We start from the raw sequence: 20,981 nt of genomic DNA on the forward strand, positions 1-20,981 counted from the left end.
ATTAGAGTACAGCATTTTAGTACCAGCACAGTTGCATATCCAGTTATAACCCAATGGGCACTTTGCTCCTAAATGAAATTGAACACTTGTATTTTATTTTATTTTTAATTTTTTCTTTCAGTTCTCAAGCTACAAAAATTGTTGACAATACTTCATAGAGATGTTTAACAATTTAGAGAAATGTGGAGAGGAGTGAAGAGCAGAAACTACTCAAGTTAACTTCATATTTCAGGTTTTTTGCACCCAAACATCAGGTAAGACTGGTGTGAATGTTGAAATAAATCCATCCAAAGGATCATGATGTCGCTGCACAGACTTGTAGCTATAGTTGTAGCACTCACACTGGCCTCACCCTAGGTTCAGCGGGCATCATTGAGCTGCCTTGCCACGCTAAGGATATGCTTTGCTCCCTTGCTCAGAAGTAAACTAGCTAGTTCAACACCCAGGTTCTCTGCAGCTTCCTGGGCCTGATCAGGAACGTTCTTGGCTGTGATGCCAACATGCTGCACGTCATCATTCGGTCCATCTTCATTCTGCAAATACAGACACCTCAAAGTAAGGCAGCAGGAGAACAGTGGGCAGGAAATTGAGACACCCGTGAAACACGGTAAAACCTAGTCTGAAGAGCCTCAAGAACAGTGTGCTGTTACAGGTTACAAGAAACCAGACCAAATGTAGTCTATTTCTAAAGGCCCGGTTTTTGTCATCTAGCTTCAGGTTTGAATTTTGAAGCCACCATGATTCCCGTACCTGATGGGGATAACTAACACCAGTCTGCATGGTCTCCTTCAGGCTATCAGATCCATCCAAGCTGTAGACTGCTCCTGTCAAATACAACTTGGAAAAATATATAGAATGATTACCACATTAACAAACAAACAGGCAGCCAACTACACCCTCTTTAAAAAACCCCACCCAATATACAAAGCTAAGTCTGGCAGGAAGGGCTTTTGTCATAGAGTGGGATCAGCATGAATAGTGGTACAATACGACTATAAAGAAAAGCAATCCCTGTTAGGGAAGATGTGACTTCTCAAGGAAAAGTCTGACATTTTTTCTAGTTTCCCTCCTCCTTAGTCACACTCCACTGTCTAAAAACAGGTTTGGTAGGGTCAAAAGCAATACTTTCAGACCTCAGGACAGCATGAAATAAGCAGCAGGGGTGGAGGGGGGAATCTGGTATATATTGTAAGGGAATTTTCTGAAAGACAGCTTCAGTAAGCCAGACCCATTCTTGTACTCCTGCTTTGGACACAAACACAGAAGAGTCAAGTCAGGATACTATCTAGCCCAACTGGCTATAAAGATACCTGCTGAAATTAGCTTCAGGAAAAGATAAGGAAACATGCACACACTTGGAATAGGTTTTCAGAAATAACCAATGAAAAATACAAAGTACTCCTCACCTGGCCATCCTTCAGCAGGGTGTTGACAGCAACAGGGACGCTACATCCACCCTCCTAAAACACAAAGCAGCTGACACTGAGGCTCCTACCCAACACATTCAAAGCAGAGGCCTCTGAAAAATTTAGGCTGCATACAACCCTGCCCATCACTCTTCTGGCCCTTTTTGATTCAGAAGTAGTGTCCTTTGCAGTTTTAGAGAAGTGTAACAGATTTCCCATATTATGCCATCAAGTCAACTAGCAGATCAGCATTTACTGCTGCAGGCAGAGGAAGGGTGCCAGACCTACCAAACGCTTCATAAAGGCTCTCTCAGCAATGCAGCACAACACAGTGTCTGCATCATGCAGGGCAGATACCATATTCAGTATCTCTTGGTCTTTGGCACGAACTTCCACTGCTAAGGCACCCTAGAAGAAGAAACACACAACAAAATATAATTCTTCAACTTCATACATCAGCATTGATCATGAAACAGAACTCATTGGCTCAGACCCTTTTCACTAAGAGAAAAAGAATGTTCACAGAAGTTAATTACTATACACTCCGCTGGCTGCAGGGTCATCCTACAGTAACTGCTATAAAGAGAAGATCAGGACTTATTCAGCCAAGTGTTAAAGATCATGCTGCCCACCTCAAACCATTCTAGAACTCTGGAGGTACTTGACAAATGCATGATCAAAATCACTTTTTCAGACTGAATGTGCAGATTTGTCACTTGCAATCACTAACAGATCACCAGCTCTGGTTTAGCAAATTTGATACTAGCTGCATGAACTCAGCCATGCAGCCAGCATGGACTAGAACAGTCTGCCCACCCAAAAACAGGAGCACTAAGAATGTGCTCCAAGGCAGGCATTTCAGCTCCACCCTGCAGGAGTCAGGACACCATGCACAAAGGGGAGCATCACAGACCAAAGACACTGCAGTGGCTTTGCAGTTACCCTGGTGCAGCATCATGCTGACCCTGCCAGAATCTGCCCCATATCTACCATGCTGCCCCTCTCTAGCTGTGCATGGATTTACCCTTCCCATTTACTGTTTTTTCTATTACTGATAGGAATCAGCCCCTAACACACTGGGTAGAAGAGCAGACTCGCAGTCTCCTAACAAGTTGTGCCTCAAACAGTGTAACAGCCAACAAAAGAGATCAAAGTACTTTTCTGATAACCAAGACATGAGAAGTCTTCATCACAGTTAACTACTCAGATGTATCATATTGCTGCTGGCTTTCAGTGCCCTTTAAGGAACAAAAGTTGTAAAGTACCTGTCCGACAGCATACAGACAATCTTCAGGGCCTAGGAGCTGAAAGAAAGTAAAACCAAGAGTTAACTCAACTTGAACTGTTCACAATATAGAAAACAAGAGCCAGATTCCTGTCTCTAATACTAATTGATTTAATGTCAGACCAAAGAAGTATCACCTCTCCCTTCCCATGCCTCAGTGTTTCCACCAAAACAGTGAGGTAACACACTTTCCATCAACTGAAGTGTAACACTTTGTGAATTAGGTAATCACTAAAATCTCAGCCTTGCACACTGCTGTGTTGCTAGACACAAGTGCTGTGAAGTGCTATGAGACAATCAGATTACAAACTGTTACTGAACCATGAAAAGCTGAACATGAAAAATTTCTGTATGAAAAAAAAAAGCAACCATTCCTTCCAGAAGTGCCTCAAATCAAAGCTAACATGGCAAAGGAGTCAGGAGATTTCATGCTTATCCTGGACAAGACAACCACAAGGTCTGAAAGGCAAACAGTTGCTATTTCAGCAGAGAATGGTATTTTCTGCTTTGCCGCACCTCACCTGGCCAATGCGATTCTCCCAGCCCATTCTCTTCAGCCCAGCAGCAGCCAGGATGATGGCACTGAAGTCTTCCTTCTCATCTAGCTTCTTTAAACGGGTATTTAAGTTTCCTCTCTGTAGAGGTGATTAAGCAAGCATAGAAACAGCCGGAAAACAGTCCTACAACCAGCTAAGTCTTTACAGACTGTACAGAATCCAAGAGTCTCCAAATGAGAATGTCAGTACCATCCTGAAAGAAGTGTTAAATATGCACAATTGTTTCTTAAAATTATATTTTATGGCAAGTATTATGGAATATTAATATTAATTCAAGTGCTGAGTCTACAAAGATATGCACACCAACGAAGTACACTATTAGCATCCAACTCCTTCTGCATTGCAAAGAACTCTGCTCCTAGGACTGAGGTAACAATGCCTTTTCTCTGTAGGTCAGCCACCCACAACGGAATTAGTGGTCCAAACAGCATCCAGGGTTACTGGAAACCCAGCAACATTTGGTCACACACCCATGACAAACACATGGGAGGCACCGCCATGCAGTTTTTCAAACACTGCAAAACATATAATTCATCTGTACGCTGAACCCCCAGCTAGATCAAGGCTGGCTGCTTCTTCCCAGCCTCATGAGAAGCAGAGGACAGAATGGCTACAGTGCTACCTCCCCCTCAGAACAGGGTAGTGGAAAACAGCCTTTGAGGAAGCAGTTTGTTCTTGTAAGTCAGGTGGCACAAAATCAGCCTCGAATCTAGATTTTACACAAAGTTGTACTTTCCCGTTTGCAGCTTTACCCAGCTGCCACGGCTTGCCAGGAAAGGATACAATATCCCTGAACTCTAAATGAGGGAACTTCTTCTTGAGCTGAGCTGCTCTCCGAAGTGAACTGGTTCCAATCACACTATAGGGAAAAACATAATCACTGAAATCCAGAACACTCCTAAAAGTTACCTCCAGCCACATATATGACAGAATTTTCAAGGAAACAAATAGTAACTGTTGGTTTTAGTTGAAATGAAGATAAAAAAAAACCAGTCAATGATTTGTATCTCCTTAGAAGAAAGAAAATCACTCTGTGAAGACAAAGCATGTCTGAAGCAACTCCCAAGGAGCCAATTTACAGGACATGCTTCTGATGTGCAGCCCCCAGCCACTGTCAAGGACTGATGAAACCTCATTGAAAGACAACATTTTTCACAGAAAAAAGACTCCACTGCCCCAAATGAACCAGACAAAGCCAGACAACTAAGTGATGAAGTGACTAAAACAGAGGAACTCCATCAAAGACAGAATTGCAGTAAGCAGAGGACCTTTGAGTATACAACTGGAAACCACAGAAAACTGCAAGTCTGGGCATTTCCTTTCTCGAGATATATGCTGTTCACTTCTTTGCACAGAATCATATTATATGCTGATTTGGAAGGGACCCAATCAGGATCACTGAGTTCCAACTCCTAGCCCTGTGCAGCACACCCCAAGAATCCCACCATGTGCCTGAGAGGGTTGTCCAAATACCCCATGACCTCTGTCAGGCTTGGTGCTGTGACCACTTCCCTGAGAAGCCTGTTCCAGTGCTGAACCATTCTCTGGGCGATGAACCTTTTCTCAATATCCAACCTAAACCTCCCCTGATTCAGCTTCATGCAGTTTCCTTGAGTCCTGTCTCTGGTCATGAGACTGAAGAAATCAGTATGTGCCCTTCTGCTTCCTCCTTTTGGTAACCTGAAACCTAAACCAGATGTGATTTTCCTGCTATCCAAATGCACAGAAACACATGTCTTTGTGTCATGGCTAGTTTATTTCTTTCACTTTAATATACGAAAAAATATCTTTCTAATAGCTACCTTAATCTCAGTAATTTCACTCATGTGTCTCAGACAAAGGATTCCAATAATCTCTATGGAAAGACAGGTCATTAAAGATGGAGACACCACAAAAAAGTGATGCCAAAAACACAAGGAAGAAATCACAATAGGCTGAATGAGAACAGAAGCATAGCTCAGGTCCATGAAAGCCAAAATCCTGCACCAGACACCCCGTCTGCATTGTATGCATTCCCTAGCAGTAGGCGGAACACCAAGGAGCAGGAATTCACTCGAGAGATCGTGGCAAGAAAGGTTCTAACTTGAGAAAGCATTGCCACTGAAGGCTGGCTTGAGAGATGAACCTCACTCCTGTGAGACAGCGTTACTTTATCTAGCAAGTGTGTCCAAGTTAATGTCTGCAGAATGCTCACAAAAAGCACTGTAAAAACCACTACAGGATAAAGCAATGAGCTGACTGACTTGCCAATGGAGAATATCAACCAACTGACCCCTTCTGTTTTTACACCTGTCTTCCCCTTCTTCTCCCACTCACCTTTTTTCAGGAAGGAGGCTCAGTGTTTTTCCGCAGTTTTTGGGATGAAAGACAACAGCGTCAAGTGGGCTTTCCCTTCTGCAAAATAATGCAAGTGCAGAATGCCTGACACATCATTTAAGGGAAGGCTGGTAAGCTCAACAGCTCTGCTATAATTTCCTGGAAAAACTACCTCTGTCTCCAAAATACTTCATCATCACTGTACAAGCAAGAATTTTCAGCACACCTGCCAGCTATGGAACACTAGGGCAACCCTAGTGGTGCACTAGAGCTTCCACTGTTTTGGAGACCAATCACAGGACCTACACTGCCTTTGCTCTCCTTTACCAACACTATAAAATGCAAGACTCTCAAGAGAACCAAGTCTCATGTCCACACTTACTTGCAGACAGCGCCAATCGTAAAGCCAGGAGGAAGAGAAGTTGGCAGGTCCTTCAGGGAGTGAACCACAAGGTCAACCCTAAAAATTAGAGGATAGTAATCAGAGAACAGATGGTGGAGCTCATGTGGGGATTTACCAGAGGCCTGCAGGTCACCTACAGAAAAGTTTGAACCTCCTCTGGGAATTAATTTGGAGAAGGGAGAAGAATTTCAGGATTCCATAGCCAGGATTACTATACCGTTTTTGTGTTACCCCTAAAAGGCTACTTCACCTTTCTCTTTTCCCCCTATCCAGTGACAAAAGACACTTAAGAAACAATCCCATTGAATGAGGGGAAGATGCTGGAGGTGTTCTCACAGAGAGACTCACTGTACCAAAATGCATCAGTATGTGGGCTGGTATTATGTGTCAAACTTTAAGTAACAACAAGCCAAACTATAGGCTACCTGTTTTGTCACACAGGAACCGAGTATAATTGTAAACACTTGAGTCTCCAATAGCTTTTCACCAACTTCACTGAAAATGCAGTATGATGTAATTATGTGGCAGAGATGCAGAAGAATACCTTTGTTTTTAAACATACTTTAACTAAGGCACCACTGAAACCCTCCTCAGAATATTGAAAAGAAAGAGAGATTAAATAACCAAAAAAATCCCCCAGCACCTCAAACCCACAAAACCAGCACTAATCTCTCTCTGCTCAAGCACCTGAAGCAAGTTTTTTTTGTAGAGACAAGTTGCACAGAACACAGCACAATTTGCCCATGTCCAATTCTCCTGCACATTTAGCTTGCGTAAGTTAATAAATTTTAACTTTTACAGGACGACAATAAATCTGTTTTGCAATACATTACCACCAATAAGAAAAATATTTTTTAAAAAATATATTCATAAGCATTAATCATATGAGATCACATCCTCCCTGTGTATTACAGCATGTAATACACAAATAACAGAAAAAAACCTAACTGGGGCAGACCAAGTGACACAACAGCTCCACTTCAAAATACATGGCCTGAGCCCATGTTAGAGAGAAAAAAAGGGGGAAAAAAAGACAGTGACTTATCAAAGGATTCCTTTTTTTAGCCTGAGAGGTACCAGGACTGAAGGAAAGCAGATCACCTATGCAGCAAGCCAAATATGTCCAAAGAGCACCAAATGCTAAGGAGAAAGACAAAACAGTAAGTTCTTACTCATTTCTTTCAAGTGCATTTTCCAACTCCTTGGTGAAGAGGCTCTTCTCTCCAATCTACACATAAATGGAAAAACACAAATCACAAAAGAAACATCAGCCAATATAACATAGATACAATTAGTTCTTGAATAAAGGAAGATCCTTTACCTTGGAAAGTGCTGTATCCAAGATCTTGTCCCCAGTTGTTGACATGGCCACTGCTCACAGAAAGTACAGGTAAAATGTGAGGCTTGATAAAAGCACTGGGCTTAGGCTGAAAATATCTATGCAAAATGGCACAAGCAGTCACACGGTACTGTATGAACACTGACTCAAGCTCAATACAAGAGCAGCTCACTTCTAGAAATACATTGCCCTTAAGACAAGTGAAATTGAGACTTCTTTCACCGTCCTCAAAACAAAAGCAAGGTGAAAGAGGGCAGGTTTGGGGAAGAGCTGACCAGAAAACTGCCATGGTCTGTCTTTGGAGTGCCAGTGAACACATGTAAAGCAGTTCTCTTCAACACACAGCTGAGCTCCTGTTATTCCTGTTGAAAGCCTTGAGCCCCAGACCAGAAAATGCCCCTAATGCTCAGAAGAGCGCAGCCAGAACAATACAAAGTTTGCAAATGTAGCAACACAACACCATATCCATTGCATACTCAGCACTTAAATCATCAAGGGCTTGAAATCCAGCTATCTGCTCTAGAAGAAACAAGCAGCAGCAGTTGCTCAGCCACACAACTGAACTGAATTCAGATGGCACTCAGATAAATTTAGACAGACCTCCTCCTCCTGACTCTACACACACCTCTTGCACACAAAGATAACCCACTGGCTCCTGCTCCTTGCTATCTACTCCAGGGCAACATCCAAAAAAAAAAAAACTTACCAATCTCAAAGTGGAGGTCAGGGTATAGCCCACGGAGCATCGTAACTACACTATCGGTCTGAATCCGGGCCAGCTACAAGGAAGCAGAAAACAAAGTCCTAAAGAAAGAGCACGCTGTCCATACAGTAGCTAAGGAGGCTTTGCCACTCTCCCACAGCCAGGCACGCATGACCAGGACATTCTCTCTAAATCATAAGCATTAGAAATAGGTTGCCTCAAGTTAAATCACTCATGGGTACAAATTCCTTGAACTGTGTGAACTCCTGTCATGACCAGAACACTTCACTGAAGAACTGCTTTTATTGACTACAGTGCCACAACAACATCTCCCCATGTCCAGCATTGCTGTGGTGCGACCAATGATGAAACGCTGCAATAAATTTATTGAGTTTGGGAGAGTGATTACAACAGAAACCTACAGATCACTATTCTCATGCTTTCACTTCTTGGTTTCACCTATGTGGAACACAACTGCTGAATGATGACCACTCATCAACAAGTGGGCAGAAAAGTATGCAAAACCATTATTCTGTTGCTCAGCGATGAAAGAACAAGTCATATTGCACATTGCAACTGAGCAGGGGTTGAGGTTAGGGTTAAAGCCTCCCACTTTCTCTAAGAGTAGGAATTTTATCCATACTGCAAGCTTTGGGAGAAGCCAGTAGGATTTCACTGAGCTGGTGGAAACATCCATAGTTAGTGTAAAATACAAGTTATTTATCCTCTATAAGAACAAAGACCTAGTTAGAGGTTGTACAAACACACACACACAAAAGTAATAGCTTACATCACCACATACAGCAAGAAACAGATCACAAAGCCGTAAACTGCATGAAGAAAATTCCATTGCATAAGAAAAACCAGAAGCAAGTAAAATACAATCACTAGTGTATCATGTTTCTGCACATGCAAGTGGCAGCAGACTCAAGCAACTACAGATGAGTTTCAGCTTTTCTCCCACCGAAGAGCTCAAGACCCTTTGGTAATTAACGTCATTCTCAGTACTGCAAGTACAATCAATGCATGTAGCTGCCTCCCTTTGTAAAGTGCCCCAAAAGCCTCAGGTTATTACATGAGATAGCATATATGCACGGCTATCTCCCTTGTCCTGATGTCTACGTAAAATGTCTTTGTGACAGCACGGAATTCTTCCCAGAACGTGCTACCAAAAGGAACGAGATTATCTCAGTGCCAAGACCTGAGGGTCGCTTATCTCCCTTTGCGAGGCTGCTCCTCCCTACTGTAGCCCGCTGGCAACAGATACCTTCTCTATCTCTGGACACGTCCCTTCCCTGGCCTTTGAGCGGGCTGCAAGCATCAGTTATCGGGGGGTTTTCCCTACAAGACCAGACTTTGCAAGTCGGTCGCAGCCAGATCCGAGAGACCCACACCGTCGCCCCCGGCCCCTGCACCACGACAGCGCTAACAGAACTGACGGGACCCTGGGTTCCGAAGGAAGGGCTTTCCAAACTTCTTCCCGGAATCCCACGGCAGGAGTCGAAACGCGCGAACCCGGGAAGCTCAGGCCGCTGCTCAGCCCCGAGAAGCACGCAGACCCTGCGCCGCCCGCGACGAACCGGGTGCCCGGGCGGGAGCACTGCCCGCACCCCAACCCTGCCGCTCCCTACCTGGCTCCGGCGGGTGCCCACGCGGATCGCTCTGCCATCCACGCCGTTCTCTTCCCGCGGCAGCAACGGGTCGGCGCCCGCTCTGTCGGCGCCCGCTCTGTCGGCGCCCCCGGCAGACTGCGCTCGCCCCAGGCCCACGGCGGCCGCCCCCAGCTCCGCCATGACCTCAGCCCTCAGCGCCGCCCTCAGCGCCCTCAGCGCCGCGCAGCCCCGCCCCCGCCACGTGACCGGCGGCCTCGCCCCCCGCTGCCCGCCACGTGACCAGCAGAGGCGCGGCAAAGCCCCGCCCCCGCCCGCCCCAGAGGCCCCGCCCCGTCCCCACCCTCCCGGGCCGGTGAGTGAGGGCCGGTCTGTCGGTGAGGGCCGGAGCGGCACTGCCCGGCCATTCTGCTTTATTGGGGGCCAAGGGACGAAGCCAAGTACAGGTGGCCGAGGACACAGCGGGGGACCCCGTACAACACGAGAGGGCATGGGGACAGGGCCTGGAGTCAGGTACTGCGCTTGGTGTGGATGAGCAGCTCCCGCTGCAGGCCAGCCTCGATGGTTGTAGCGGTCTTTCCCGAGGGCAAGTCCGTGATCAGGGTGAGCTTATTGAAGACACCGCGACCAAAGTAGTCAGCAACGACTGAGAAGCCATCATTGGAACACTTGAGCTGCCAAACACAAAGCAACAGCATCAGTAAAAGCCTTCAGAGCCTCTTGCTTCTAGCCTCCTTCCTTTATCCCCCTGCACTTAAAAGCCTCTGGTTTAGTGGACAGGGCAGCTCTCTGCTCAGTCCATGCAAGGGCTGGGTGTAGCAGAAGAACCTGCTACATTTTCTGACACTGGCCATCCCAGCTCCTGTTTCAATGCCACTTCTGAGCCATGCACCGAGGTAACAAGCAACTGAATTAAGCAGGAAGGTGAGTGCCTCAACTGCTCTAGTTTCCACGTGTGTTAACATTTTCCAGCTGATGTCCCATTCTCATCCTCACCACTTTAATTAATCCTTGGGGAACACAAGGTAGATGCCACATTTTGGTGCTGTCCCCATTCCAATTCACACTGTTCTTCTCCCTTTCTCCCTAATTCCTTCTGTTGACCAGCTGTCACAGTGACCAATAAGTCTCGAGGCCTATATGAGGGTCAGGTGAGGACAGATTCTCTCTTTCACCTTCACAGAGACAACGACTCTCCATGCCCTTTACACAATGCAGTCACCCTAGGGTCTAATGCCTCATTATCCAGGCAACATAACCTTGTTACAAAATACTTTCAAGCCTTACCTGTCTCTATCAGCCTCCATTTACAGGTCTGTAAATGAATCTAAACTCTATTTACTTCAACTCGGTAAGATAGGCAATGTTACCCTACCTGATGCTGAAACTGGTCATGCAGATCTCTCTTCTGCTCCTGGGCTCGGATCATGTCCATCACTTTGCGATTTTCTGGCATGCAAGTAGGACATTCTGAATCACTCTCAGAGTAGCTTTCAAAGCAGTGCTGGTGAAAGGAATGACCGCAGAGGAAGTGGACTGAAGGGAGCTCCAATGCACTGGTGCAAATGCTACACTTGGTCTTCTGAAAAATCTTGGGACTGAGTGACAAGATGGAGAAGCATGAGAAAGACAAACGACACTTCACCTTAGTAAAAGACAATAGCAATCCTATCCTTGAATAGGACTAGACAAGACAGCACATATTCCTGCACCTTGCTTTTAGCTCTTCAATTTCCAGGCGGATCCTCGTAGTTTCTTCTCGGTATTTCTGAATTCTCTGCTCATCCTGGTCTATCTGGCGGCTTTGCTTCTGCAGCTTGTTGACAAGATAATCCTTAATCACAGACAGGGTGGCTGTGGAGTTATGAGCCAGCGTCTGCACAACTGAGAGCAACTGAGATGTTAGTTTAAACACAAGCACAAAAACTGCAGCTATGCTTGTACTGCCAGGGCAGACTGCTTTCCTGGGACAGGTCACTTACAGGCCAAGGCAGCTGGCATTCTCATGGAATTGGAATGCTCACTTAAAGATTCTCTTTCAGTTTGATTTCTTCCAGAAATGGGCAACTGGGAGCATGTCTGGATAACCCAGACCAAAAGGGACAAAGGAAGGATCTAGTAGTGGATTGGATTTTAGTTCTCCACCAAGGCTCAGCAGGAGTTTCCGCACACCCTGCACTGCCCCACATTGACAGGACAGACAGAAATCATGTATGAGACATCTCACTGACACTGCACATCTTTCTCCCTAATTAGGGAGCTGTGACTGACATTGTTTTTCCCTATGGAGCAGGTTATTACTTCAACTGGTAGGCTCCAATTTCATTGATTCTTCTAATGTCTGATCTACAGAAAGCACTACAAACTAGTCTGGGTTGGAGTCTTTTGTGACTTGTTTTTCTGGATTTTGGTTGGTTGGGGTTCTATGGCAGGGGAGGCTGAGGGTTGAATGTCATATGTCATTACCAAGCAGTGGAGGCATAAGATTCTTGTTCTCGATGTGTTTCAGCACTGCAGCAATGTACTCTTTGCAGTTCTCCTCCTTCCGTGCGAAGTAGCTAAGAGCCTGTTCCCAGAGACTAGCCTCTTGGTCGCCGTACAACTCGCACACCTCAATCACTTTCTTGTACTGCTCATTCTGCATGTGGTAGTGCATGATCTGTTGGAAACTATGGGAGAAAGACTCAGCTGCAACATTCCATCTTGCCCTTTGAGGTTTTACAGGGACCTTAGGTTTTCACCCAGCCATGCAATCCCAGACTCACACAGTAGCCAGACAAGTGTTTTTTTCACTATATATAACTGTCTTGCTTCAACAGTGAGGTATTTCTGCAGAACAATCATCTACCATGCCCATCTTGAGACACTAAAGAGGTCACCACCATTAATGGTACAGACATTTATGGTTCAGAAATCGCTGCAGTGTGGGCAAGAGGGGAAGGACAGGACTCTAAGAGTAACACTCACAGTTTGCCCTGCTCATAGAGGTAGAGAACACCATCCTTGAAATTGTGCATCTGACATAAGACCAAGGCCTTGTCAAAGACTGTTCTGAACCTTCCGCTCTTCAGGAGGGTGAGGGCTTCATTGTGCAACTTCTCCTTGATCTACAAAGAAGGGGGAGAGGTCAAGAAGAGGAACCCAGGCACACCCACATACACACTACACATAGACACTATTTTGCACCAAGACTTGACAATTTGGAGCTCTTTCACGTAGGTCAGTTTTGGTACTTGCTCTTTAACCCTTTTAAGCAAACAGGACATGATTTTCTTTGGCCAAACAGCCAACATCCTTACAGATCTAGGCAAGCAAGTGAAGATACTTTTGTGGGCAAGCCATCTGCTCACAGGGGCTGTATTGTCTGGAATCTGTCCTTAAATGACATACAAACAAAACAAGCTCAGTCATCCTGAAGGGAATATTCTCCCAGATACTAGGCTGCTTTCCCATTTTTGTGCTATTTGTCCAGCACAGCATATGAACTGCCTCATGTTGCCAATGCCCAGCGGGAAAGGGCATTACAGGAATGCAAATATGACTCACAGACACCAAATCTTTCTCTCAAAACACAATGCTGGAGGAGCTCAAACCTGCTCATCTTGTTCATGTGCCCAGTTCTGCAGACGAAGTTCCAGTAAAGTGTCATAGACACCCTGTGGAGAGTCAGCCTGCACCTCGGTCATGTGCTCCAGAAAAGCTTTCAGTTCTCGGGAATTGTTTGCAAAGACTGGGATGAACTCCTCTGAATTAGCCTGTAAAACAGAAAAAGACAAGCATCCACATCAGTCTAAGCCGCTCTAGTGCTTCCTTCCTGCCATGAGGAATGTTTGTTTCCAGAGTCTCAGACAGGACAGATACAGCACAACACAGGATGCTGACAACATCAAGGATCAATCCTTGAGCAATAACTTTAAGAGGACCCCTGCCTCTAGAACTACCAGTACATGAGAATGGGGCTTCTCATAGAATCATTGAATAGTTTGGGTGGGAAGGGAACTTTAGAGGTCATCTAGTCCAATACCCCTGCAAAGAGCTGAGACATCTTCCATTTCATCAGCTTGCTCAGGTCCACATCCAACCTGCCTTGAGTGTTTCCAGGGATGGGGCCATCTACCAATTCTCTGGGCAACCTGGTTCAGCGTTTCACCAACCTCATTATAAAAAGTTCCTTCCTTCTATCTAGTCTAAATCTGCTCTCTTTTACTTAAAAATTATTACCTCTTGTAGCATCACAACAGGCCCTGTAAAAAAGTTTGTCCTCACCTTTCCTATAAATTGAGTACTGAAAGGCTGCAATGAGGTCTCCATGAAGCTTTCCCCTTATCCAGACTGGGCAACCCCAGCTTACCCAGCCTTTCTTCAGAGTAGGTGTGTTCCATCCCTCTGATCATTTTTATAGCCCTCCTCTGGACCCACTCCAAAAGGTCCATATCTCTTCTGTGCTAAGGGTTCTGGAGATAGACACAGTATTCCAGGTGGGGTCTCATCTGAGCAGTTTATTAAGTTGTAATTCTCATTATACCTAAAACATCAGGATGGCAACACAAGGTATGCAGAAGCACTTGCTGCAAAGTTACTACTGGAGAGCAACAACTCTCAATCAACACAAACTCTACCTTTTTTCCTTCTAGCATCCCAGGGTCTTCATTACCTCCTGAGGGATGGTAATCAGTGCAAAGGATCTTCAGCAATTCAGTGGTCTCATTAGGGACATGGTGCATCAGGATTTTACCATATCGCTTCATGTTACTCTCTGCCTGTTCAAAGGGCAGTTTTCCAATGTAGTGCAGAGCCTCTTGGTAGTTCTGTGAAGACAAACAACAAAACAATCACAGGACACTGGCCTCTGCTCTCTACTTTGAGCTTAGGACAGAAAGCATTGAAGATATGCTGTGAGTATGCCACAAATACCATTTGCTCTGAATTATCACCTAGTTCACTATTCCTGCTCATTTTCCTCCTCAGGGAGAAAGGCTGGATACAGCCTGGGGGAAACTTTTAGATGAATCCCCAACTCTTGCTCCTCTTAAAGGGCACTGTAAAAAGCCACAGCAGAAAGAAAACAAGATCTTCTGATTTCCCCAACTAGTCTAACACACAAGCCAAAAGCAGAAAGGCAACACACCAACAGCAACGAGTATTGTTGCTGCTGCTCTCATCAGTATGCTATCCTCAGCAAAGAGGTCAGTGAAATTATATTCTCATAAAGAGGACGCTAGGGAATTGGTATTCTTCCCAGTAAGAACACACGTGCAGTTATGTCTCCTCACCTTGATGTCCTCTAACTGGATTTTGAGGTACCATTCATGATGCTCATGCTTCTCTGCCAGGTACACAGCATGGGAGTAGTAACCAGCTTGGCGAAGCACCTTGATAGCCGTTTCCACATCGAAGTGGACCTCACTCTCACTCGTCTCCAAGAACAAAAGCAAAGAGATGGTCTCTCAGAAAAATTCTAGCAGTCCAGAAGCAGTAATTATTTATGTCAGAGGAGGAAAACATGAGCAGGGACAGTCATGGTACCTCTCATGCAAGGGAAAATCACCTATGCAGAAAGGAGGAGTCTAACCACTTCTCATTTGCTTGCCAGTTGCACTGGCAGAAGCAAGCACACTCCAGACCCAGATGGCAAACCAACCAAACTGAGAAAGGAAGCAAGAGCTTGAAAATAAAGGAGCAAAGACCAGGGTACTGAGTGGTAAATTCATTACTCTCTCTCTTAAGAGTCATAGAGGAGGGAATTTACAATGTCACCACAACCCCTTTTTAATTATTATGATGACATAAAAATGTAGCATGATTCCATGTCTCCCCAATACCTTAATGAACTCTTCCAGTTTGGAGCTGTCTTTGAGTTTGGTATAGCAATTCAGCAGAAGTGTAGTGTGGTCTGCATTGGCCAGGGACTGCAGATGGAGCATCTGTAGATAAGCAGTAAGGTTGTGGATACGCTGAGCATCCAGGAATTTCCGAATAACATAAGATGGTTCTAGCTTCCCTATAGTTCTGTGAGGGGAAGAATCATGTTACAAGATATTGTATACTCATACAATCAAAAAAAAATGGAGAAATTAACAAGAGAACACAGAGAAGCCTTAACTTCAGCAGGTACTAACTCTCTTGTGACTGCTCAGCTATGCATCAGAAGCAACAACTAGTTATGGTGTAAGATCACCCATCTGCATACACACTGATACAAAGGCCTTGATCAGGACAACCATGACAGCATACAAGGAGTTAAATCTTCCTTTAAAGGTGGCAGTGAGAAGACTGATTAGGCTCTGAGCACAACAAACTGGTAAGCCAAAAAAAGAGAGGAACAAAAGCTACATTTTCCTTCATTTCAGTCACATAACTCAAAGTCAGCTTTAAATGCTTATGCTCTAAACATGGAGCAGTTTAGCCACAGTTACTGTGACAGTTAAAGCAAGTCAAGGTAAAAAGACATGCTGACTCTCACTGGATGTCAGGGACTCTGGAGCATCAGCTCCACAATAATTTACCACTCTGTGGCATTTTAAAAACTGAACATGAAGTTTTGAGTAAGCCCCAAAGCAAGGCTGCTCTGAGTTCCAGTTTTATAAAACCCAAGATGTTTTAAAACTGACACTGAACTGTTTGAGTACTTTCCAAGAAGACTACCATACATGGTCTAATTCCATCATTTATCTTGCACAGTGATTCCTTCTTTATAATAATGTCACCAGGCCCCACTCCATCCCAATGGGCCTACATTATTCATGTTAAAATATGACCAAAGGGAAGAAATTTATCCTAAGGTGTACAAAGTGATTTTCAAGCAACTTGTTCAAAGACTTTTAGTCTCACTGACATCTTTCTCTGTACAGGTAGAATTTTCACCTCAAGTCATGCTTTTTTTTGTTTTGGACCGTTTTAATTCCTGTGCTGAAACAGAAATCAAGGCCTGTGTTGCTCCTACCTACAACATCACAGCTCCAGAGGACCCCCACGTACCGGATGTACTGCTGGATGGCTCCGTCGTGGTTTCCCTTGTTATAGAGATGATCACCATACTGACGGAAAATCTCTGACAAACCATCGCTGTCCAAGTGGTGGCTCTTGGCCAGGTTAATGGCCATTTCAAATAAGTTCTTTCTGAACAGCATCTGTTAAATACATGGTAAGAGCAGTATGAGAGAAATACCACCCCACAAAACAAGTTCAAACACACCTGGAAAACAAGTTGTTTCTTCATCTTAGTGCATACATGCGCTTGGGCCTTTACATACCAATTGTCTTACAACACTGGCTACACCAAAAAGCTATTCGGTCACTTGTTATGAACTGAATGGTTCAATTTTTCAGTCTGCAGAGCCAGTACAATCTTACAGACATAAGGCAGAGATTAATAAGAAAACAAATTTACATGCCTCGAGTTTGGTTTGTGTATCCTTCTCCTGCAGCACATGGATCTTCCTGTCTCTGGTCAGTACGTAGAGAGATCCCCACTCTGCCAAGACATCCACTATGTCATCAAAGACTGAGCTGTATGCAATGAATTTGTTGCACAAGTCATAGATATTCAGGACTTGTTTGTCTGAATTCTGTGCCTCGTTTCCAGCAAATTCTGACCTGGAGAGCAGAAGAAAGTTTTAGAAAACAAGAAGAACATAACTTGACATCTTGATAACTGTTCCAACTAGGGATGTATAGAAAGCAAGACAAACAGAGTTCATTCAGGCAATTAAACTAAGTGGATCCTGAGGGAAACCACCATGTATTTATACACAAATTCCATCATCCTGTTACACTGAAAAATTCATAGGACTGGAAAAAAATCCCCCTCATTCAGCACATTTAATTGTGCTACTCCCACAATGGAAATTAATCAATACGTGGGTCGGGATGAACCTCAACAACATCTCACAGAGTCGTAATCTGCCCCCAAGAGCAAAGCTTCACAGGGAAGAAGGAGAAGGAGAAAAAGCATGAAGCAGCATGAGCAAAAAGAACTCATCTGTTTCAAGGAGCCCTACTTTGGGGAAGTCTTCCGGTCCTTGGAGACAATGATGAGGTACCCCCGATACCAGTGAACAATCAGCTTTTGTCCCTCGAAAGCAAAGCAGGGGCCACGTTCGTCTGGTTGGTAAAGGTACACACACTCATTTCCTGCCACAATGAACTGGAGATCCTGGGAGGGGTCACTGAGAGATGAACAGCGCAATCCACAACCGTGAGTGTCCAGCTCCAGGTGAGGATAGTCTTTCACTGAAAGCATATAAGACTACAGACGAAACTCGAGGGTTTGGGGATCACTCTGAACTAGACTCTGAAACCAACAGAATTTGCAAGTCAGAGTCACATTTTTTTCAACTAGCTTCTCACCTGGATGTTCTCTGTGGTCACCACAAATAGATGTGTTGTTTTGCCAGACTGTCGAAAAGCAAGGCCAGTAACAGGGTAACTGCCTTCATGCAGGATCTGGGTCTTACTATGCCGATCTCGAGTGATGTCTCCTTTAGTAAGTACAACGCTCCCATCTGCAAAACCTGGTGAGGCAGACAGACTAAACTATTATTTATACAACACACCTGAAATTTTATCCAGCGTAAGTTAGGGAAGCTCCAGTCAGCAACAACACCATGCTCACTAGCATGGTATAAAGCAATGGGATTGCCACAGGTTCTCACGTCAAGTCAATCTTTTCCAAATCACTCCCCGCTGCTCCAGTTCCAGTTACAGTTCAGAGCTGCCACACAACTGCACATAGGATAGACAGCACTGTTCAGCAAGGGTTAACTTGCTTTCCACACACAAACTTCACATGCAGATTAATTTTGTTTGTCTGTATTTTGTTTTACAAATGGCCTTCCCATACAGCAACATATAATTTCAAGTCCCTTGCTTATTCAAAACATACTACACACTGTAGAAAAGACCAGAGGGAGATTTTTTAAGAGAGAGTTAAACACACAGTTTTCATAGCTTGCCAACAGCCCCAGTCTTGTTAGTTGTTCTAGGGTTGAAGGCCACTGTACATACAGGGAAAGCTTTTTTGATTTCAGTGTAGGGACCAGGTCAGCTGAGACCACTTGTAATCTCACAACATTACTGCTCTTATTCTGTCACAAGAGTTAAGAAGGAAACATTACCAAGGAATGGTCAAATCCAAAAAGGGAAATTTCCTTCTTTCTTTGAAAACAGGTTTGTATAACAAGCTTGAAAAAGTATCTCTGTAACATTAGGTATCACAAAACTCTCATTTCTTCCTGTACCAACAGAAGCTAAACACAGTACTAAGATCAATAAATACATAGCCTTACCAACTGGTAGGGAAAAGAGACATAAAAGTAAAAATACATGCTTCCAAGTATCAAAGTTATTAGTGTAAAATAGACACTCAGGCTAAATTTATGCATTTATCTCTGGAGCTCTAGGATAGCGCAAGATACACAGTAGCTCTGTGAGGATAATGCAACAACTGAGTGAGAAGAAAGATCATCAGGATCTTCTAGTCTGGTTTTTGTATTATCTATTCATGTTCCTTACCCCTCAGTAAGGACTGTAATATTTTTCTTAAGCTATTATAGTTCAGCTTTACTTACCAATAGCCATGAAATTAAGATTCTCGTGGACAGTTAGGCAGGATACAACTGTAGGCTTGTTACCTGGTATTGCTGGAAAAATTCGTGTGCAAAGAGGATTACCACCATCCCGTTTCTCCAGGTTCCAGACTTTCACCTACAAACAACGATGATCTGGCATAAGCAAAACATGGGGTATTAGTAGGCCATGACCTGGCATCAAAATGTTATAGGACCCAGAATGAAGAAGCTGCTTAAGATAAGAAAGGGCAACTGAGATCATCAAAATAGTCTTTAAGAACTGTATTACAGATGTGTTTTCCTCTCTTCATTATTTAACTTACCAAAGGATTTATACCCTCTTCATCCTCACCAATAGAAACCAGGATACTGTGCTGCTTCAGCTGGTACAGATGCGTCACCCTTAGCTTGTAAGCTTGGAAACTGCTGAGTTGAAGGGAGCGAGGCAAAAACCAAATCTGACCTTCCATATTTAGATGACAGTTAAGGCACATAAGGGGACCAAAAAAAAAAAAAAAAAAAGCCCCACACCTCCAATCGTACAAAAATCTGCACGCCTTTTGCTGACTCCTGCTAGAGTTACAGCAAATACTTCTGCAGAGCAACCCGGAGCACCAACACATCCAGCAGCGCTTTGGGGTTTCTGTTTAAACAAAGCACAGCCCACAGCGGAAAGCTGCCGCATTCCCAAGGCCGGAGCACCCTCCGGGCCGCGCCACACAGCGCCCAGGACTCGCCTGCCGCGCAGCCCCGGCCCGGCCGAGCCCCGCGCAGGCCACAGCGGCCGGCCCCGCACAGGATATCTCCGAACACGAGGCTTCCCCGGCCCGAGTCGCAGACTGCGATACCCGGGGGCAGCGCGAAAGGCTTCGCACCGGCTCCATCCGGCCCCGATGGCTCCCTCACCGTCTCTCTGTCGAAAAAGACGAACCGGCGCCACTGCAGGTACGCGGCCATGTTGGGGCCGGGCCCGCGTCCCGCCCCTCACGTGATCCGAGGCCCCGCCCCTCGAGTGGTCCCGCCCCTCGGGTGGCCCCGCCCCTCGGGTGGCCCCGCCCCTCGGGCGGCAGCCGCCGTGCCCGGACATTTAACTTTAATGACTGAATTTTGAGGCTCCGCCCCTCGGGCGGCCCCGCCCCTCGGGCGGCAGCCGCCGTGCCCGGACATTTAACTTTAATGACTGAATTTTGAACATACGTATTGGGAAAAAATCACAAAGCCTCCTAGGAATTTGCAACTCAGCACGGTATCAGCAACCTTCAATGAGTCATTTTACAGTAATATTTTTGCATTACAGTATTGAATACATAATCTTTTTAATTTGCCTCTCTCCAACGGGAGATATACAAAATAACTATATATTATTTTCTACAATTAATAGTACATACAAAAAGGCTTGGCCTTTAAATGTGGATAAGAACTAATGAAATCTGGATATTTGCTGTGAGCTCAGCAATATGATTAATTATATGTGTTATTTGTCACAGATTAAGCTTCTTAGCTTAACAAAAGCAATACAGTAAATATATTAAAAATAAAGCTGTACCTTTGAATACATGTGTAAGTGAGTCCCAATGTAACCCCAGCAAACCAGAATGCATTCGGCATTTATGTACTTACACAGTACTTCATTTCATTGCAACTGTACACTTTTACTGCTCCAATGCCCCAGGCACTGCTCAAAGTGGGACCTTGTTTACAATCTGCAGTACTCGGTTACCATTATGGTAAATTCTCTGAGTCTTTTGTTAACTTGTTTAACTTAAGCTATCAATTAAGTGCTGTTGGGTTTG

At 44.7% G+C, this 20,981-nt stretch overlaps 2 protein-coding genes across 4 annotated transcripts; both read right to left on the bottom strand.

Annotated features, from left to right (window-relative positions):
• Positions 1 to 94: 94 nt before the first annotated feature.
• Positions 95 to 10,111, bottom strand: HMBS (hydroxymethylbilane synthase). Its single transcript, XM_041458078.1, has 13 exons — positions 9,641 to 10,111; positions 8,013 to 8,085; positions 7,289 to 7,338; positions 7,140 to 7,195; positions 5,947 to 6,024; positions 5,565 to 5,642; positions 4,032 to 4,107; positions 3,213 to 3,326; positions 2,672 to 2,710; positions 1,695 to 1,814; positions 1,407 to 1,460; positions 751 to 837; positions 95 to 533 (listed from the first exon to the last, which is right to left on the bottom strand). Exons 1-13 carry the CDS (start codon positions 10,109 to 10,111, stop codon positions 360 to 362), a joined length of 1,470 nt encoding a protein of 489 aa, XP_041314012.1. The 3' UTR covers positions 95 to 359.
• Positions 9,994 to 20,163, bottom strand: VPS11 (VPS11 core subunit of CORVET and HOPS complexes). Of its 3 annotated transcripts, XM_041458071.1 has the most exons (16): positions 19,992 to 20,163; positions 19,512 to 19,660; positions 19,189 to 19,324; positions 17,969 to 18,132; positions 17,620 to 17,867; positions 17,014 to 17,215; positions 16,598 to 16,749; positions 15,442 to 15,628; positions 14,893 to 15,036; positions 14,239 to 14,427; positions 13,213 to 13,374; positions 12,587 to 12,726; positions 12,086 to 12,288; positions 11,332 to 11,503; positions 10,995 to 11,217; positions 9,994 to 10,293 (listed from the first exon to the last, which is right to left on the bottom strand). In XM_041458071.1, the coding sequence occupies exons 1-16, from the start codon at positions 20,143 to 20,145 to the stop codon at positions 10,129 to 10,131; spliced, it is 2,790 nt and encodes a 929-aa protein (XP_041314005.1). In that variant the 5' UTR covers positions 20,146 to 20,163; the 3' UTR covers positions 9,994 to 10,128. The 3 variants fall into 3 exon arrangements, with proteins under 3 accessions (XP_041314005.1, XP_041314007.1, XP_041314006.1); XM_041458073.1 differs by lacking the exon at positions 19,512 to 19,660 and having other exon boundaries at positions 20,095 to 20,162; XM_041458072.1 differs by lacking the exon at positions 19,512 to 19,660 and having other exon boundaries at positions 19,926 to 20,162.
• Between the last annotated feature and the right edge of the window lie 818 nt (positions 20,164 to 20,981).

The sequence above is a fragment of the Pyrgilauda ruficollis genome, unplaced genomic scaffold (assembly GCF_017590135.1).
Source record: "Pyrgilauda ruficollis isolate IOZ18807 unplaced genomic scaffold, ASM1759013v1 scaffold126, whole genome shotgun sequence".
NCBI lineage: Eukaryota > Metazoa > Chordata > Aves > Passeriformes > Passeridae > Pyrgilauda > Pyrgilauda ruficollis.

What these genes read in the sequence shown, in the direction of transcription:
- HMBS (XM_041458078.1), bottom strand. Translation starts at nt 10,111, where the DNA reads ATGCCCTCTCGTGTTGTACGGGGTCCCCCGCTGTGTCCTCGGCCACCT. An exon ending in GGGAGAATCGCATTGGCCAG is followed by an intron (nt 2,711 to 3,212) that starts GTGAGGTGCGGC and finishes ACTTTCTTTCAG; the next exon opens with CTCCTAGGCCCTGAAGATTG. An exon ending in GTCTGTATGCTGTCGGACAG is followed by an intron (nt 1,815 to 2,671) that starts GTACTTTACAAC and finishes TTCTTCTTCTAG; the next exon opens with GGTGCCTTAGCAGTGGAAGT.
- VPS11 (XM_041458071.1), bottom strand. Translation starts at nt 20,145, where the DNA reads ATGGCCGCGTACCTGCAGTGGCGCCGGTTCGTCTTTTTCGACAGAGAG. An exon ending in TCTTAATTTCATGGCTATTG is followed by an intron (nt 18,133 to 19,188) that starts GTAAGTAAAGCT and finishes CTGCCTCACCAG; the next exon opens with GTTTTGCAGATGGGAGCGTT. An exon ending in AACTGGAAGAGTTCATTAAG is followed by an intron (nt 15,037 to 15,441) that starts GTATTGGGGAGA and finishes TTGTTCTTGGAG; the next exon opens with ACGAGTGAGAGTGAGGTCCA.